Source organism: Cygnus atratus, chromosome 1, assembly GCF_013377495.2.
Source record: "Cygnus atratus isolate AKBS03 ecotype Queensland, Australia chromosome 1, CAtr_DNAZoo_HiC_assembly, whole genome shotgun sequence".
In the NCBI taxonomy this organism is placed as follows: domain Eukaryota; kingdom Metazoa; phylum Chordata; class Aves; order Anseriformes; family Anatidae; genus Cygnus; species Cygnus atratus.
In genome coordinates, this window is record NC_066362.1 from 24178350 (window position 1) to 24196641 (window position 18292).

At 36.1% G+C, this 18292-nt stretch overlaps 1 protein-coding gene across 12 annotated transcripts in view; it reads left to right on the forward strand.

The window, feature by feature from the left end:
- CADPS2 (calcium dependent secretion activator 2) overlaps window positions 1-18292 on the forward strand; it is a 312131-nt gene that overhangs the window by 264516 nt on the left and 29323 nt on the right. For 9 of the 12 annotated variants that reach the window (XM_035559401.1, XM_035559408.1, XM_035559400.1 and 6 more), the window contains 5 exons: window positions 2092-2247; window positions 3865-4012; window positions 10588-10662; window positions 14045-14128; window positions 14246-14278. In XM_035559401.1, coding sequence (XP_035415294.1) covers window positions 2092-2247; window positions 3865-4012; window positions 10588-10662; window positions 14045-14128; window positions 14246-14278 — 496 coding nt within the window. Of the gene's footprint in view, window positions 1-2091; window positions 2248-3864; window positions 4013-5012; window positions 5028-10587; window positions 10663-14044; window positions 14129-14245; window positions 14279-18292 lie in introns of all 12 variants that reach the window. The other 3 variants (XM_035559395.1, XM_035559404.1, XM_035559399.1) reach the window with 1 other exon arrangement.

Below are 18292 nucleotides of genomic sequence, written 5' to 3' on the forward strand. Positions count from 1 at the left end.
CATGAGTCCTCCTGAGTCTTAAAGAATTTCATTTGGAATTCCATTAGGATAAAAAGAAGAAATTATGGAGGGATAAAAAATGATAAAATTGTATGATCTGGTGATGAAAAAGAGTAGTTCTGTTTCTTGAGAAAGTATTCTTTGTTTTCTGGAAAATATGCTCTTATCAACTGTAATATCGACTGGCATTGCCCCCAGTTCTGTCACTATATAATTCATCTTCTTTTACCCCATCTGTCTCAAAAATTGACTCCATCATTTTCAAATCAAATATTGCCACATAATATAGCATCTACAGCTTTACTCACTGACGGTGTACAAAGCAGATGTAATGAAATCTCAGTATTTGATGTGATGTAACTTAAGAAACAGTCCAACAGAATTGTAGACTTTTTGAGGAGTTTTGGTGGTTTGTTATTGATATTTCTTAATTAAACATTGTGGTGTATAAAAGCACTCCCACTCAGTTCTAACCTTAAGAGGTAACATCCCTGTGCAGATTGTAATCTTAGCTGTCTCCTGGGCCTTTTTCCTGTTTCTGCTGCTTTCTTCAGGAGAACAGTACAATGTAAAATTAGCAATTACTGTTAAAAATAAGTGGGGAAAATACACATGGTAATATGCGAGGCCTGTTTGAAACTGTGGAATATCCTCCTGTGCGTAGTGAAGACATCAAAACATTTGACATTTAAGTCAGTCGCTTGGGCCCAACCTTTTCCTTAGGCAGGGTATCAGTGCTCCCAGCTTCTCCCTGGCTCCCCTCTTCTCCTGGCCTGGCTGTTCTTTGTGGCACTGAGACAGCACAGCAGAAGACATCGATGGCTCTGAAGTAGTGGTAGCATGAAGACAGAGAGGAAAAGGGATGGCTGTGTGGATCTGGAAGATGGTGGGGTGCTGTAGGACCAAAGTAGTGCTCCTGCTGCATCCCTGCCACCTGTCCTAAGCCCTGAGCATGTGCAGTGCTTCAGGCCTTGCTTCACATTACTACTTGTTGTCACGGCTTGCCTACTGTGGCCTGGTGTTAGTGCTGCTGAGATATTAGAGGTCTTTTCTGCTTTTCATTTTGATTGCTTATTTTTTAACCTGACTCTCCCCAGTCCTCAACACTCTCAGCACTCACTGTCTCTTTCCATGAGAGCTGGGGTCACTTTACGCTTTGGCAATTGTGTTTTTTTGCCATGAGGTAGAAGAAAGAAATTACAGTCGTGATACATTTAAGCTATTTGAATCTGAATTAAGACTGCCAGGCACTTATTGTTGTTTGTGTCACTAATATCCTGGAATGCTGTTCTGTGTAGTATTGTGATTCCCTAAGGCTTTAAAATACAAGACATTGTGAGAATATTAGTTAATTCACATTGACAGTGGAAGTGTAACCATACTTACTGCTAAGATTATCCTTAAGTTCCCGTGTTTTACAAGTAAATGGCTCAAAATTTAGCGCTTGGTTCAGGGCAGAAGAAGAACTTGAGAACATGGACGATCTGAGGTGATACAGAGCCATATTAATCCCCTGTTTTGTTTGTGCACAAATTTCTTTGAATGGTTTCTGTTTTTTTTTTTCTTTTTTTTTTCTTCCACTGAGATCTGATGTTATTCACTCTGTTTAAATTAATGAGTATTTATCAAGGGACTGTTTGTCTGGATATTTTTTCTACGATATTACTACTAGTGTCTTCATTTCTTTGGTAGGTTTATTTACCTGAGTTATGAAAGGAAGAAAACGTATGCAAAATCTTAACCATTTTAAAAGGTCCTAACAAATTAATATTCATTTATCCTTAATTTTTCCAGTCTTGATCTGAAATTTGGGCTGCATCATTTCTCCATGTTCCCCATCATCCCACCTAGCCTCCCTTAACGTGCCATATTTCTCATCTTAAAGTTGGAATTATTTTAAATTTCCCATTACCATTTTTACATCCTCAGAATAAGAGCAACTGTACGATGAGATACAGTGAAATGAAGGAGGAAGATGGGGTGGTGATTAGGAAAACTTATTGTCCTAGATAATTTTGTGACAAATGGGATAGACACCCATACATTTATCTTCTGTCTCTTGGGGATTTTGTTTTGTTTTGTTTCTTCTAGAAATGGCTCAGCTACATCAGAAGATCTTTTTTGGAAACTGGATGCTCTACAGATGTTTGTTTTTGATCTTCACTGGCCAGAACCAGAATTTGCCCACCATTTAGAACAGAGACTTAAACTCATGGCGACTGACATGATAGAAGCCTGCGTTAAAAGGTACAGTTGAAATGACCAATCGAAAATGGAGAGAGATTTGAAAATTAACATAGGAACAGTTATACTGGTGCACAGATGTACATCAGTACCAGAATCCTGTTTCCTGCAATGATCAGCAGCAGACGTATAGGGAGAGATCACAGGAATCAGGGCAAGTAGAAAGGGATCATGACATGTATTTCCTAGTACATGACAACCAGCAATTTGACAAAATCTGCAAAACAACAAGGAGAATTTCTACATATGTGAGCGGTCCCTTGGAAGTCAATGAATCACATCTTGTTTCCATTCCATATTTTTGGCAAATGCTAACAAATTTCAGAATTCTGCTGAAAAAAAAAATATATATATATATACATTTCAATTCTCCATTATGATGTTAGTCTTTACTTTCAGTTAATGATACTAGTTCATTTATCATTTTAGAGTACTACCTCTAAGAAAGATATTGAAAACTAAAGAGGATACAGCATTTCATGTAAGAAAGGAAGAGCATCTATGAACCATCCAACTAAAACTAAGTTTTATATCATTAAGTGTCAGGAAATTATACAGAAAACATAATGTTGTTTTTGTTTTGTTTTGTTTGTTTGCTTGTTTGTTTTCTTAACCTGCATGTTATAATTGTGGGTATATTCTTCTAAGTTAATCATAGGTGATCTGAAAAGATCTCTGCCATAGTTTTCAGTAAATGTCATTGAATTTAGAATAAATATCTGTATGTATAGAAAATTGACAGGGATCTCTTATTAGGTGCCTCAGAAGCCATGATTCCACATACATAGAGAAAATTTAGTCCAAACACATGAAAATACTGATTGAGAACAAATAAAATAACAGAATGAGGAAAAAGTAAAAAAAAAAAAAAAAAAGTTTGTAGACAATTCAACAGTGTCAAACAGAAAATTTAGAACACTGATATGGAGGGCTAAAGAAAAAGAAAACCTTTGATACTGGAATACCTGTTCCCATTTTGTAAAATACTGTGTCAATTTCTGCTATGCACATTTACAAATAAAGGTTGAAATAGAACATTTTTATATTTATGTATTCTGAACTATTAGCATTTATTTTATTGACATTACTCCTTATTTGTACTGGTGTAAGAATAGTTTTTTTTTTTTATTATGAATCTCATGATATATCTTATGTTTCAATATAAATATTCATATTTGCTTAATAATAAACTCTTTTGATGAGATTCCCATCAATCAGAAATAAAGGAGGATTTTTGAATTATATTTCTTAGAAGCAAGTACTTGTTATGGTAAACTACATTTTAACATAGAAGAGATGGAAAATGTTGGGTATTTTCATTGCTTTAAATCGTTCTTAGTCACCATACAAGGAAGCATATTGTTGTCTAGTAGGCAAGAAGATAATACTTTTATTATTCAAATGCATTAGCTGAAGCAGTGAAGAACCTTGAGATTACCATCAACGCAATTGTTTATTGAATGGGTGGATATTCTGCATTTACAGAATTTCATTTCTAAAATCTCCTCATGTGCATGTATATCGTTAAGTCAACATGTTTAGTAAGGTTTATACATTTCTGTAATGGTTGTTCAAAATTCTCAGAGAGACTCATTTTATGAATCGTGTTTTAATAAACAGAACAAGAATTGCATTTGAACTCAAGCTGCAAAAGACAAACAAATCAACAGACTTGCGTATTCCTTCTTCTCTGTGTACAATGTTTAATGTCTTAGTTGATGCCAAAAAACAGACAGCTAAACTCTGCATTCTGGATGGAGGGCAAGAGGTAAGTGAAATTTTGTATGCTTAATTCCTATGTTCAGTTAATCCGAAATGTCTCGCTCCATGGACTGTCTTTAGTAGATTAATTTCAAATTAACTGAAAGGTGTCATGTAGCACTCTGTACAAGAGCTTGCATAGACTGCTCCTTAGAAGCATCACTCAAGACACTACCCCTCATCCTCCACCAGAGAAGACAGAGTGCTTCCGTAATTTATTTGCTGTGACCTGTAAGTCTGTAGACAATCAGAGGATTTCTTGATTCACAGCCACTCTGGGAATTTCTCTTAAATTACAGCAGATCATCAGCCTTCTTCAGGACTCTTTTGTAATAGTAAAATAGAGCCAAAACATTGTCCTTTGCAGCCAGGTTTTAATTGAGTAAGATTTGTTTTAATTGGCTCATACACTTAGCATTCATGTCTGCGAACATGCTGAAAATAGAGGAAAGAAATAATCAGCTAATTTAATGGGATTTTTTATTTGATTTCCAAGGTCAGAGACCATTTTGGTAGTCGTCTGCTACTGGGTTTGTAGATTCTCCACAGTTGAAGCACTGATGTATTTTTGAAGGAAATACAGGCTTCACTGACTACTGTACTTCCCATTTTGTCACTCTCAGCAGGAATAATACGCAAAGTGAAAAAGGGCTTACTGTGTATACTGGTGAGATTACCAGCATAAAATTAAAACTGTTCTTGCTATGCATTAGTACTAATGCATTAGTGTAATCTTGTTTTGGAGAGATGGTAAAAATATTTGTCAGAACTTGGCAACAAAAAAATGTCTGCTTTGGACAGGTTTACATTAGGTTGTTTGGTCATATTGTTTATGTTGATTTTCCCATTTCTGTACTGTGCTTTTCATTTTATTGATTCATCTTTTTGAGTTAGTGTATTCAATGTAATTGTCTTTTTTTTTTTCCAATTCAATGAGACATTCATCATTTCCCTGTTCTACCTTGTCATCTTTATTTTTCGTTTTGGTTTTCTGTGACATGAACCAGTTTGCTAGTCAATGGGTAAGTGTTTTTTCAATTGTTTTTTAGCCTACATTTTTTCTTTGGTATTAACTGCCATTTTTTATTTTAAGGGGAAATAGTGGTGATTTTGTTGTTGTTGTTTGCTAACCTAGCCCTAGAAATTCCCTTACAGACTGACCTTGCTAGATCATCAGCTTCTAAATTCTACTTTCCTCATTCATCCTCTTAAGATTGTTCCAGATGAATTCTTCACTCTTCTTTTCAGAAGAAGAGTGTCATATTTTACTGCATTACAAAGTAAAGAGACTCTTGCGCCTCTCGGTGAAGCAAAATAGCAACCAACAACTTGTTTCATGCTCATCAGAATTTAACCACAACTAGCAACTGTTCACCATAGGTGTTGCTGCCTGGTTCATCTTTTACTTAGTGTCTGAGTAGTAACCTGCACATGTGTGCATGCCCTTCTTGAGGAAAGAGCAATACCAATGCCACCATAAAGACCTGCAGAGAGATGCTATAGCCTCATTTTCCGCAATCACACCATCCCCTTCACCTGCTCTGCATTGTATCTCCTGCATTTTCAGCCTGTCCCCCTCAGAAACAAAGTTCAGCATTCACAGATACCTTTTGGACTAAAGACCCTCACCATATTCTCTTCTGAAATCTCCTCTTTCTGTAGATTTTCAAGCTCCATCATTCATTTCAAGCTCTGTCAACCTCCAAACAGAAATACAGCCCTTATTCTCTGCTAGGTCTGACCATGACTCCAAATGCTTCCAGTGCACTTTTTTTTTTTTTTAACCTGTGATAAAATATATACTTATTTCAAAGTCCCCAGATAAATCGTCATCCCCGTTCATCTAATTAACCAAAAGAATCTCAAATTCTTCAGGTACCAGAAATTATCAGGCAATGTGGAAACTTTCTTTCTCATGAACTTTGAGTTTCTTCCATTCACAAGGCTGTTTCAGAATAATAATAAAAAATAGGCTTTTCAGTCTCTTGTAGTTGATATCATAGTTGCTTGAAATGCTTGAAGATTTCTTGGGTGAAATAATTTGGGAATCTGTCCATCTGCCAAAGAAGGCAGAAGAGCATTTCATGACATAGACAGTTGCATTTCTGGCTCCTCTATAGGAGCTCTGGCATTTCCAATTACTCCTACTTGGCCTCTTCGTTTTGATCTCTGATTTGGTGCTTTACGCCAGTCAAGAAAAGGTTACCATTAGGTCTGAGTAAAAAACAAATATATTAAAGGGCTTTTCATTCATCTAAAACTCAACACTGAATATCCATATGACAATTCCTAGAACTTACTCTCTAAGTGATGGAAGGTGTTATTTCATTAAATGGATAGACTTAAACATCTCTTTGAATACAGCATGATCTTTTCAGTCAATATACAGAGCTATAAGCAGTTGTATAATTTGTTCAGTTAGAGTCAGCTGCAGAAGTTTTCACCCTTTGTTGTCAGATAGGAGGGAATTGTTACTTACTCTATCATTAGGGCATTCTGGTCGTGGTCACCAGTAACAGCACCCTGAGTTTAGAGTTTAAGTTTGATTGAGTCTCCTAGTTTTCCTATGTTACTTCATTTAGTGCTCAGCATATTCCCAAATGTCCTCCAGGTAAGTCCATTCTTAGAAAGAATCCCCAAGTCTGCCATTGAGAAAGACTCCACTCCTTCCCTTTTTCATATCATTTTAAAAGCTAAGAGAAGCATAGCGTTGTTTGGATACAGCCACAACCAGTACATTGTGTTCAAAGAGGCTGGATACCTTCTTCATTGGTTGGCAGACGCCTTAAGAGGGTTTGAGAAGCAACGTCCAAAGGAGAATTGCCTTTTCTCAGATTAACTGTGGTCCCTGTAGCCTTCTTCATAGCCAGCTGTGGTGCCCACAGCTTTCTTCATAGCCAGCAGAATGGCAATTCATGGGGCACAGCAGAAGGGTACAGTGACACACACAGCTAAGTAACATACCAGTTGCTGCTATTTTCCAAACAGTTGCCTGTTCAGCTTCTTAGTTTCAGTGAATGTAATTTCATACATTTTGGAGTAGTTGCATGCTGAACAGTATCCCACATCCTTCTTTCCTGAATCAGAAGCCAACAGCCCATGTATCCTGAGTCAAATGAATAAGCAGCAGTAAGGGAGACCTTTTTTGTCACACAACATTCATTCATCCAGAGATTTTTCAGCCTTTGTTATTTGGGATAAATAATTTGAAGCCTATTAACTTTACAATCTAGATGCTGCAGTATTATAGTAACATTCATGTTTTTGAGTATGGTAGACACACAATCACACAGGAAATGTTGCTGGAGGCAAGACTCAAGCAGAATGTATTTCTGGGCCCTCTTAGGTAGACAAGTAGTTAAATATAAGCAGGTGTTTATTTGTTGTTTTGTGTAACTGGGTAGTATGAATGGAGTAAATGCCATTGGTCTGTACTTTTCAGTGCTCATAGCAGAATGTACACAGAAATATTTTAGTTGTTTCAGAGTTCCAGCCTCCTTGTCATGCTCATAAAAGGAGACACTACTTTTCTATTTGGGAAAAAGGAGTAATGTGCCATTTCAGTGGAATATGCCACAGCTAGTGCTGTGGATATTGATAGGGAAAAAAAAATAAAAGGAAAAAAAAAAACACAAGGAAAAGTGGACTTTGGTGGACTTTGATTTGATAGACTTTGTTTCTAAAGCTATTTTGGTTCATAAAATTCAAAGGCCCATTTAACTGCATAAATTGTAGAGGTTTATAGCTGATTTGATAGCAAAAGTGCAGAAGAAATTTAATATGCAGGTAGTTGCCAATATGTTGGCAGTAACCCTTTTGGTTTAGATGGTCACGTGCAATTTATTTTCAGAGCCATCCAACCTTAAAACAAGCAAAAAAAATATTGAAAAGCTTTTTTTTTATTCTTTTGTTAAAAAAAAAAAAAAAAAGTAATTAAAAAAGTCAACTCCAATATTGGGATAGTGAGGGAACAGAACAGATTGCCGTACTGAGCAAGTTACCGTTCTCAGCTGATCACCATAGGATTTAGGAACGAACTCTTCTGTTCCCAAAAGTACAGTTGTCCAAAGGCACTAAAATACTTTGTCCCCTTTCAAATATCAGTACTGGGCCTGTTGCTAGGAACATAGAGACAAATTTTGAAGACCAGCTAGAAAGTCATTTTGGCTTATGTCCCATGACACTTTGCAGCTAAGCATGGTTTTGTCCAATGTACCTCCTATAGCTGCAGCTGTTCATATTTTACTGAGAGTTACTCAAGGGCAGCTGGAAAGCCGGAACTAGATTCTGCATTATCCCAAGATCCTTCAGGGACTTTGGGATCACACTGAAAGACATCATGTACATCATGCATTCAAACCATTCAGCTGTGGGAGCTGACATGTCTAGGTTCAGACTCCACATGGACCATGATCACATCAGCCAGCAGAGGAATATAAGGGCACAACTATCCACAAATGTATTTGGAAAAGGGGTGAGGATTTGTCTGCTCTCACAGAGTAAGCTTAGCAGAAGTAGAAAAGCTGGAGTCCTTTGGGTGCTGATTTTGGGATTGTGCATACTACCTTGTTAGCTCTTACAATTTTATCTTGAATTCTACAATATTTGTAATCTTCCTAATTCTACAATATTTGTAATCTTCCTAAAGCCTATCATCTGGAGTCAAATAATCTTCCATGAGGATCTGAAAATTTGTTTTGTCAGGGGTGACTGTTTTGATGGAAGTTGGCACTGGAGAGGAGTGGGTTAAAAGAATTTCTGATCTCATGGTTTGCAAAATAAATCTTGGAAAAAAAATGAATGAAATTCAGGTTTAAAAAGTCAAATCTTATTTCTAAAAAAAAATCAGTTTTGGAAGCTTTCCCTTGGTCACATAGTGAAGTTACTTACAGATTATATTCCATTGACACAAAATCATATTTTCCCTGTGATGATAGAAAAAATAATAATAAAAAAGCAAAATGTAGGAACTGATTTTAGCTTATACATAGATCCATGAATTTAATGTGTGGTTGGGGTAAATTTGCAGATGCTTTATGGGAGGGGCCACAGTGATTTTTCACAGATTATAGGAATATGTATGGTTTTGACATACATCTGTGGTAATATAATAATTTATTGTTTTTAGAGACTAAGAAATCATTGTCTTCTGAAGACTCTGTAAACCACAATGTCGCAAACAGTTTTTGGATCATTTATGTCCTTAGCAGATCTTGGTCAAGGCATTAATATGGTTAGAATCAGTTATATATGGAACTATGGAAAGTTCTTTAATGTATTTATTACATTCTTTTGCTCTTCCGAATTGTTGGCTCATATTTGTCTGAGACCTGTATTCATGTTTTCCAAGTGTTCTTAAACTTTTGCGAACAAGTTAAAACCAAAACTTAACACACATTAAGAACAGTAGTTAGTATGTGGAACAGATACACATGCATGGGTAAACACATTTCATAGTTTTATTTTCTCTTAATTTGAATGCAAGTTTAGTAGGTGTACCGTTTAGAAAATCATTCCTAAATATATTAAACAGCTCAGATTTAATGTTTTGATTTGTATGGCAACTCTGAGACAGATGAAAAATAGCCTTTAAAAACTCTGAAAACTATTCAGCTGGCAGCTGCTAAGTTAGGCTAATGTTTGTACTGACCTCAGTACTTTTACTCTGAGCATTATGCTGTTAGCTGTTCCAAGTAGCCTTGAACTATGAAGATAGGGTTAGTCTTTACAAGTCACATTTTCTGTGAAGTGGCTATTGGGGACAATCTTTACTGTCAGATAAATGTTTCTAAGGAAGAATTACTGTTTAAATTGATGTGCCTCCTTGACAGAATGGGATCCCTAGTTCCTGTTAATTTCAGGAGGGAACTCTGTAGTATTATCTAAAAAGTCTTTCAGATTTATTTTAAAAGCATTTACTTAAAGGCACCTTCTTTATGAAAAAGAAAAAGACTATTGAGAATGAAGTCTGTTTTATTATGCCTTTTATGGCCTATTAATTTGTTACCATCTATTCTGCTTTGTTGATGAAATTTTAATTTTGCCCTTGCTTGAGCATATTGTAAGATTTGTATAAACTGCAGCTCACTGTGCTAACAGAAAGGCTCTTTTAGGGTGAACAATTGAAGCTCGTTTTATTCCTACAGGACATTTAAAATAACTTATGAATGAGAGTTGTCAGACATGAAATGCTGTATTAATTAAATCTTATTCTAGTCTTTTTGCTTCTCCAGCTAAACCAACCCTTTAGAAAAAAATACATGGCCACCTTAATTATATAGGAGAAGACAAAAAGTATCCTTCACATTCCTTCGCCTGAATAAGAATAAGAACTCAATTCATCTAAATAATAACCCCATTAGCTGCTTAACTCAACAGTGTACATGGGAAAATTTTCAACACAGAATGTAAGAAAGTGTTGATTGGGTGGATCGTTTTCAAGGGTTTGTTCTTCTGATGTTCAAAATGATAATTTTAAGTAAATCTGATCTGGCAGGGTTATCAGCTTTGTACCGTTTATGACTTATGACAAAAGTGTGTGTTCATATACATACTAATGCTTCTTTATCTTTTGAAAAACAGCAACAGTACCATTCAAAAATAGATGACTTGGTTGAAGAAACTGTTAAAGAAATTATTTCACTTCTTGTTTCAAAGGTAAAACAATTTAGATTTTATTTTATAATAAAGTAGAAAATCTCTCTCTAATTACCAAACTTTTAAAATGTCTTTAAGTATTGTACAGGTTTGCTATAGACAATGAGCTGGCGGGGGGTGGGGGTGGGGATGAGGGGAAATAACATGATTTGTAAAGCAGAGTCATCCAAATAATATTGAATTTACAAAATTAAATTTTGTAACCCATTAGGTAGAAAATTTCTATGCAACTTCCTAATCAGATAGAACTGGTAAGACATGATTATGTCAATATTATCTTAGGTAATAGCAAGTTCTACTTTTTGTTTATTTTTTCTCATGAAAACTTTCTGTCCATCATCAAGTAGTATTTAAATTACTTTTATAGAGAGATGAACAACATCTAGAGTATTGGTATAACATTTTAATGAGATTTTACTTCACAAACCATTTAATTTAAAAATAATATATATTAATATATGTTTTATATGAAAATATGTTTGGAGAATACACGAAGAAAACCTAAATAATGTCTTGTGTTACTGTAGGACTCCAGTAAAAGTCTTAAGTGCTTAATATAAAAGAAAAAGCTTTTTGTCACTAATTGTTTGAAGGACATGGCAAATAATGACAGAACAGAAACATTTTACAAGATGTTTTGCAATCTGTGAATTACAAATTACCCAGAAATAACTGATTTTCAGAGTAGGAGAAATTAGCCATGCACAAATTGTGAGTTAGTGAGAAAAACTAAGACGGTGGTCATATTTTCATTATGCTTTTGTTTTCATTTATTAGAGCTTGCAGGCAGGGGCTGAGGGGGAGGAAGAATCTCCTTTCAGATTGACCTCCACCACGCTTGCACATGAGTTGAAGAGGAAGGTTTTGTAGAATTCTTATAGAAGTTTAAGCAAAATGTGTCCACTTGTTGATAAATGTGTAAAAAAAATATAGATTTTCTTCTCTAACATGGTGTATTAATGTAAAAATAACTACAATGGTTAGACTTGGCATTGTTGAGATTTATAGTTTGTCATCATTCTGAACAAACCTGTCAGGCTTTTTTAGAATTATTGAAGAGGAGGGGGGGCATTTAATCAGAGCAAATTATGCTATTAGAAGTTAATCCTTTTAATATATTTTTAATATATCTGGAATTACGGAACAAGGAGGAAAATAATCATATTCCTTCTGGATATATATACGAATTCTAGAGATGATTGCCATCAGTGAAGAGAGATTTGCATTATTAGTTATCACATGGACTATTACGAGAGGTTGAAATCTCAGAACAGAAAGCAAATATTTTGTGTCATTGACTGATCATTAGGAGCTTAACCAATCTCTCCTCACTTGAGATATGAAATGCCAGTGACATCCTGATTGCTTCTGTTTCAAAGTGGAAAGGCTCTGAGGAAGGCTGATGTTTCACTCTTGGTTTTGGCCAGGAAAAAAGCACATCAGCGTGCATAATATCCCTGCAAGTTCATTTTTTTCATCATATATTTTCATTACTCTTTAGTTTTTGCTTCTGTATTATTTCCTTTGTATTCCAGTGGAATAAGTGTTTCAATATTTGTTTTTAGCTGCAAGCCATCTATGGAAATGAGAAGAGTACTTTCACTCCAGTGAGACTCTACTTAGTAAAGATTAGACTGTGAATTTTATATGCAAGACTTCCAAGCTAAAGCATTTAACAAATGACAGGAATAACACTAAAAGCACAGCATGTCTAAAGTTAACCAGTTCAGAGAATCGGAGGTATAGGCAGAAATGTTCTGAGAGCTTCACAAGTCTGTACAGTGAGATTTCAGAAAACAGGTTTCCAGCTTCATAACTACCCCTTTCATTTAAATGGACATCCTTGACACTGCAGTGTTTTGCTTTCTGATCCTTTGTGTCCCACTTGTATTGGAACCATTTGTTGGCAATGTGGACACCATGTTGTTTGTAATATTAGCCCCTTCCATAGTGAATATTTGCACAATAAGATTTCACACCCTTTTGCAGAAAGCATCCTTGCCAGTCAGATAAAACGAGTATGGGAGTCTGCAGCGCATGAGCAGTGGCTTCTCACAGACATGCAACAGCAAGACATAGAGATGGTATTTGGTCTAATAAAGGAACTGTAATTAAACTGTGCATGGGGTGCGGAAGCAACCACCATTCTCTCTGGTAGCTTGTGGTGTGGTTTAATTCCTTGATCGGCGCCTGCATACTAGTGTCTTAATTAATCACTATAAATATGACAGGTTAGATTGATAAATGACAAATGTAGGCTTGCACTTGCTCCTGCTCCTTGAACTGTTAAGAGCAGGGCTTATTGTAAAGTGATGATCTCAGTTCCTCTGGAGGTGACACTGTTGTGACACTGTTACAGTGCCCATTAACAGCATGCCAGATGGAATTTTGTTCTGTCCTCACACTCATAAAATGATACTCGTGGTTGTGGGAATGACTGTGTTGGAGCAAGGGATGACTTTTAAAACAATCTTTATATAAACTGGAAGGCAATTCATATGTGTAAAATAAATGTGCACGCATACAGTGGCTGACATACTTTATGTCATACACCATGAATGACTTAAGCAACATAGCTTCACAGGAACATGAGAAAGGGATTTATTTGTATTAAGGCTATTTTGGAAAGTTTTAACATTTAGGCTGCAATTAATGCAATTAATACAATTAATAAGAGTTGTTTTTTTTTTTTGTCGGAAACAAATTTTGGCGAAAAGGTCTTTAGATGCCTCTTGCTGGGGAGGTCTGCTCCTCAGAGAGTCATAGGTGGAAGCACTGGGGAAAGGAATCCCACCATACCAGAGATGTGGGGCCTACATTTTCTTGCCCCTCGTTGGCCATGCAGCAGTTGTTGCTGTTGCTGAAGACGAGCTGACAGAAATCACTAGTGCAATTACACTTCTGGATGAAATCAGCGCTGGGTTTCTTTCCAATAACAAAGATAAGAGGAACTTGATACTGAGATAATCAGCTTTAACAATTGTGTTCCATCATCTTTGAAACTGTGGTCATAGAAACTGTGGTCCTAGAAAATAACGTGTGTTTTCTACCCAGAATACATACTGGGTACACACACTCCTGTATATAACCATGCAGTCTAGAGACAGCAAAGCGGTATGGGTTTTTAAGAAAAAGTGGGGTTTGGTTTCTATTTCTGCAGTAGTTAAACAGTCATTTCTATCAGCTGGATCATCAGGGGAGCTGAAAAAGAATGTTCTCCATGATTTCAGCACTGTGTGTGAGAGCAAGTGATCAAATTGTTGATCAAATCAGTTTGTCTTATTGAACAATAGAAGTCTGAGGAAGAAAAATTCACATTCTCATTCAAAATATTTACTTCTCATGTTGTGCATTTGGGTGTTGCTCTGTGCTTTTCCTCCAGGTTGTTTCAGTGTTAGAAGGTGTGCTGTCTAAATTGTCCAGATATGATGAAGGCACTTTCTTCTCATCGTTAGTTTCATTCACAGTAAGTGTTTGAATTCACAGTGTTTCTGTTCTTCTTTCTGTGCGTGATTCTAAAATCGCACACAATCTGTAGTAGTAAGCACTTACTGTGTGTTGTTTTATTTTTCATTTTTTAAAGGTGAAAGCAGCTGCAAAATATGTTGACGTTCCCGTAAGTACAACCTTTTTTTCCCCAGCGTTAATAATAATTCAAAAAATAGGGGTTTTGTTAGCCCACATTTTTTATTGTTGACATTTTGCTTTCCTACAGAGATTCATTATAGCTTTACACAGAGTATTTAAACAACCACTACAACACTCAGAGGGCATTTCATTTCCCTTAAGCAATGAGTAACTCTCAAAGCAAAGCTTAGAAAGGTTATTCTCAATGCACTTTTTCAGTTGTGGAAGAGTGAGGATTGTAACCTAGATACTCTTTTGTGGGGGTCTTTCCATCATTTGGATACATTTTTCAATTGTGGAGGATAAGCAACAAGTAAAAGCATCATCCTTGCATATCCATTATTCATTAATTTCTTATGTTAGGACCCAATCTGGCTTATTTAATCCCTTGCTTGCTAAATCTCTTTTTGATTTACCATTGTTTATGCAATGTTTCTGTGGTATGAACAAAAACTAAAAAGGGTTGCTGTTGGAGCTATTTTACACATAAAAACAAAATTCAGCTATTAGAATATTTTCATTAGAGTATTATAATAAATAATAAGTTGTTTTTCTACAATAAAGCACAGAAGTTATCAGACAAATATTGGCAATCACTTTCAAAAATATTCTTTGTTCTCTCACAAATCTGTATTCTCACTGATTTTAATGTGATTCTAAGACAATCATATTTGCCAAGCGTAGGAAAAAATGATTAAAATTATGTTAATGATGTTACATAAATACAGTTACAAACATAGAACCCCATACACACTACACTATATGGTTGCTAGAAATTCTTTCAACAATTCTATACTCTCTCTTCCTCTCCCTCCTTATCATATAGCTGCAGGTATGGAAGTGGCTTAAATGTGATCACAGTAGGTCCAGGGTTAAATACTTCTAAAAATGTTATTCTGTGCTTGGAATTCAATTCCTTGTAGTGATAGAAGGGTTATAGGTACCCCAAAGTGAAGCCCTCTCATTCGGTATAGTTTCAAATATGTGCGAGATTGCACTTTCTTAGATGACTGGGTTCTGCCCCCATACCCCATCTCAATTCAAAGATCTCACTGGTTCACCTTAGAGTTGTCCTTGGGGTCTTGAAAACTGGTGTATCTAGGGAAGAATGGGTTGGGGGCCAAAGGGATGTTGAGGGGTTTTGTTTGTTTGTTTGTTTAAGTGTGTGAATTCAACAGAATTTTTTATCTTTGATTTCAGGCTGAATATTTGTCAAAGAGGGAAAAATGTGCTGTTTTGTAGTGAAATGAGAAGGAGTTAACTTTTAAAATAGACAAGAGATGTTAGGAGAAAATGAAAGTAGTACTGAGCAGAATGTTTTAGAGATAAGGATGAGAGGGAAAGGGGATACAAAAAGTGAAAGGTAAATCAAAATAGAAGTAAAGGATTAAGAAAGAAGAAGGACATTCTTGGATGGTTCTTGGTCATTTCAAGGAGAAGGTTAATTCTATTAATACAGGCAACTTAGACATTAAGTTTTGTGACACAAGGATGGCATTCTTCAGCTTCTCAGGGCCAGGATGGGAAATGTGGACTCAGACTTGCAGTTTGTGTGGCAGATAATTTAGCAAAAATGTTCAGTGTTGCTATCCGCCCTTTTGTTCATTAATCTTTCCAGAAAATTGAGAATAAATCCATTAATATATATATATATATATCTTTTGGTTTTAACCTGTTTAAGAAAACGTTCAACATAAGTCTCCATTTTTCAGAATGTTCTTTTAGGAAGTGGTATGTGCACAGTCACAAGGAACTCTAATTGTTTTCCCCAACCACAGTGTACCGGGATATATGAACACTATGTCTGGTTTAGTAACTGAAATACCAACAGAAATATTAGGAACAGTGCAAAACAACCCAGACTAAGAAAAGTAGTGACAATGATAGTTTATGATTTCCTAAAAACAATAATGGAAAGATCTAGTTGCTATTATGCTGTTTTTGTTGGTAATTGTCACAGTATGCTATGCTCTGAAGTGAAAGAAATGGTAGCTGCTGTGCATGTAAAACAAATCAAATGTTTGGAGAAAAATGGCACAAACATTACAAATATTAGCATTACATCAAGGATACAATTTGTTCTCTTGTTCATGTTCTGCTTTGTTGTTTGGGAATACAGGAGCTGATTTAGATTACATAAAAAATAAAAAATAAAAAAACTCACACAAATCTGATATAACTGTTAGTTTCTCTTAAAGCCCAAACAGTCATTAGGAGATGCAGAAGTAAAACCTATTTTTTTTCTTTCTTTAACGTTCTGTTCACATAGCCAGTTAATTAATGAGAATAGGGAAAGAATGCAGTACAATTGAGGGCAAAAATATGTATTAATCTCAAATGATTACTATTCCTAAATCATTTGGATAATTTCATTGTGTTCAGTTTCTCATCGTGTAAGTCAGTTTTGCACACAAATAATTGTGTATCTAGCTCGTCATTTCTATACACATTTGCCTCATTTACAAATATAACCAGAGCAATTACTTATACAAATTGAGCATCCAGTTACATGCATATTTATATACTTCTTTTTGTTCAGAAAGGTATGTTTAAATCCCTTTGTAGGAGCGAGTAATCTATGCCAGTCATTTAGAGGGCACAGAAGGAACCTAATCCTCCCACACTCCATGTAGGCCACCTGTCATACCAAGTGCACAGAGGCCAATTGAAGGACCCAGGGCTGACAGCAGTGCACAACTCGCACAATGCCAGGCCTCTTACTCTGCTGTTGCCTTTATGCAGGGATCAAAGGTATGAAAAGGGGCCTCACACATGTGCCAGCATTTGACTTATGGGGTCCCGTAGAGGCCAAAGTAGGAACACTGCCTCCTACCAGGCAGATACACATCAGGACCTTCCAGACACCTCCATTTCCAAATATCACACTTGCACTGCACTGCCTATTTAACTGGTTTTAAGAAGCAAGCAACTTTTGTGTGACATGGGTGTTTACTAAGGTGTGGACATACTGTGCCATTCATTTTTTAAGCAGGGTTTAGTTGGAGACCTCTGTTTAAAAATAAAGAGCACAGAATAGACATCTTCTCATGCTCACTGCTTTTCCTACCATCCTCCTCCTCTGTATACCCAAACCTGGGAACCATCCCCTCTGCTTTTAAATCCATAAAAACAAGCTATTGCAGAATGCTCTGCATCATCTCTTTTAAGTCAGCAGTGTTTCTAAGATACCTCTGAAATGGAGATCAGAAAGACAGCAGCTAATGCATCAGAAAGTTAAAATAACATAGCAGAACATCATTATTGGGGGGAGAAAAAAAAGCAGAGTTTAATATCAGATTTTGTTGTAGTAACTATAGAATATTGAAGATCTTTTGTAGCACAGAATTCAGATCCTGGCGCAAACCCTTTCACTCCTCTGTTGCCCTGTGGTTTCAATGAAACTATGCATAGATGAAAAAGTGTTTGCATAAACACCTGAAGAATCACAGCTTAAGTTCTGCAGGGCAGTTGTCTCTTAAAATACACACCTTAGCCTTTGCCAAGGTTGCTTTTTAATCTACAAGAAGATACATGACAGGCAGGGAAAATGCATCACATTTTTTACATTTAAGCACAATAGTATTTTTCATAACCATGTACGAATAAAACGCTACCTTTATAATGAACCAATTATACAAATCTTCCTGCCTGGCTCAGGCATTTTGACGTGTAAGAAATGAAGGAAGTGGGGATCTTATCATGAGTACAAGTAGTTTCTATTCCAAAAATATGTTAATTCCCTCATTCAAAAGCACAAGTGATGAGCCTTGAGTATTTAGATGAGAAATTTCAGGCAGTGAAAATTTCCAGTGTGCTCTTTCATTAGGTGGTGGACACTTAATAAGGAGCTCCTGTGTTTCTCACAATAGCCCCCTCCAGCTCATCACTCTTTTTCATTTCATTGTTACGTCCGCGCTGTGGTTAAAACGCATGCAGGGGAGGGGAAAGGGGCAGAGAGGAGAGCAAATACAAAATAGGAAGAAGTTAGTTATTATATAGTTGG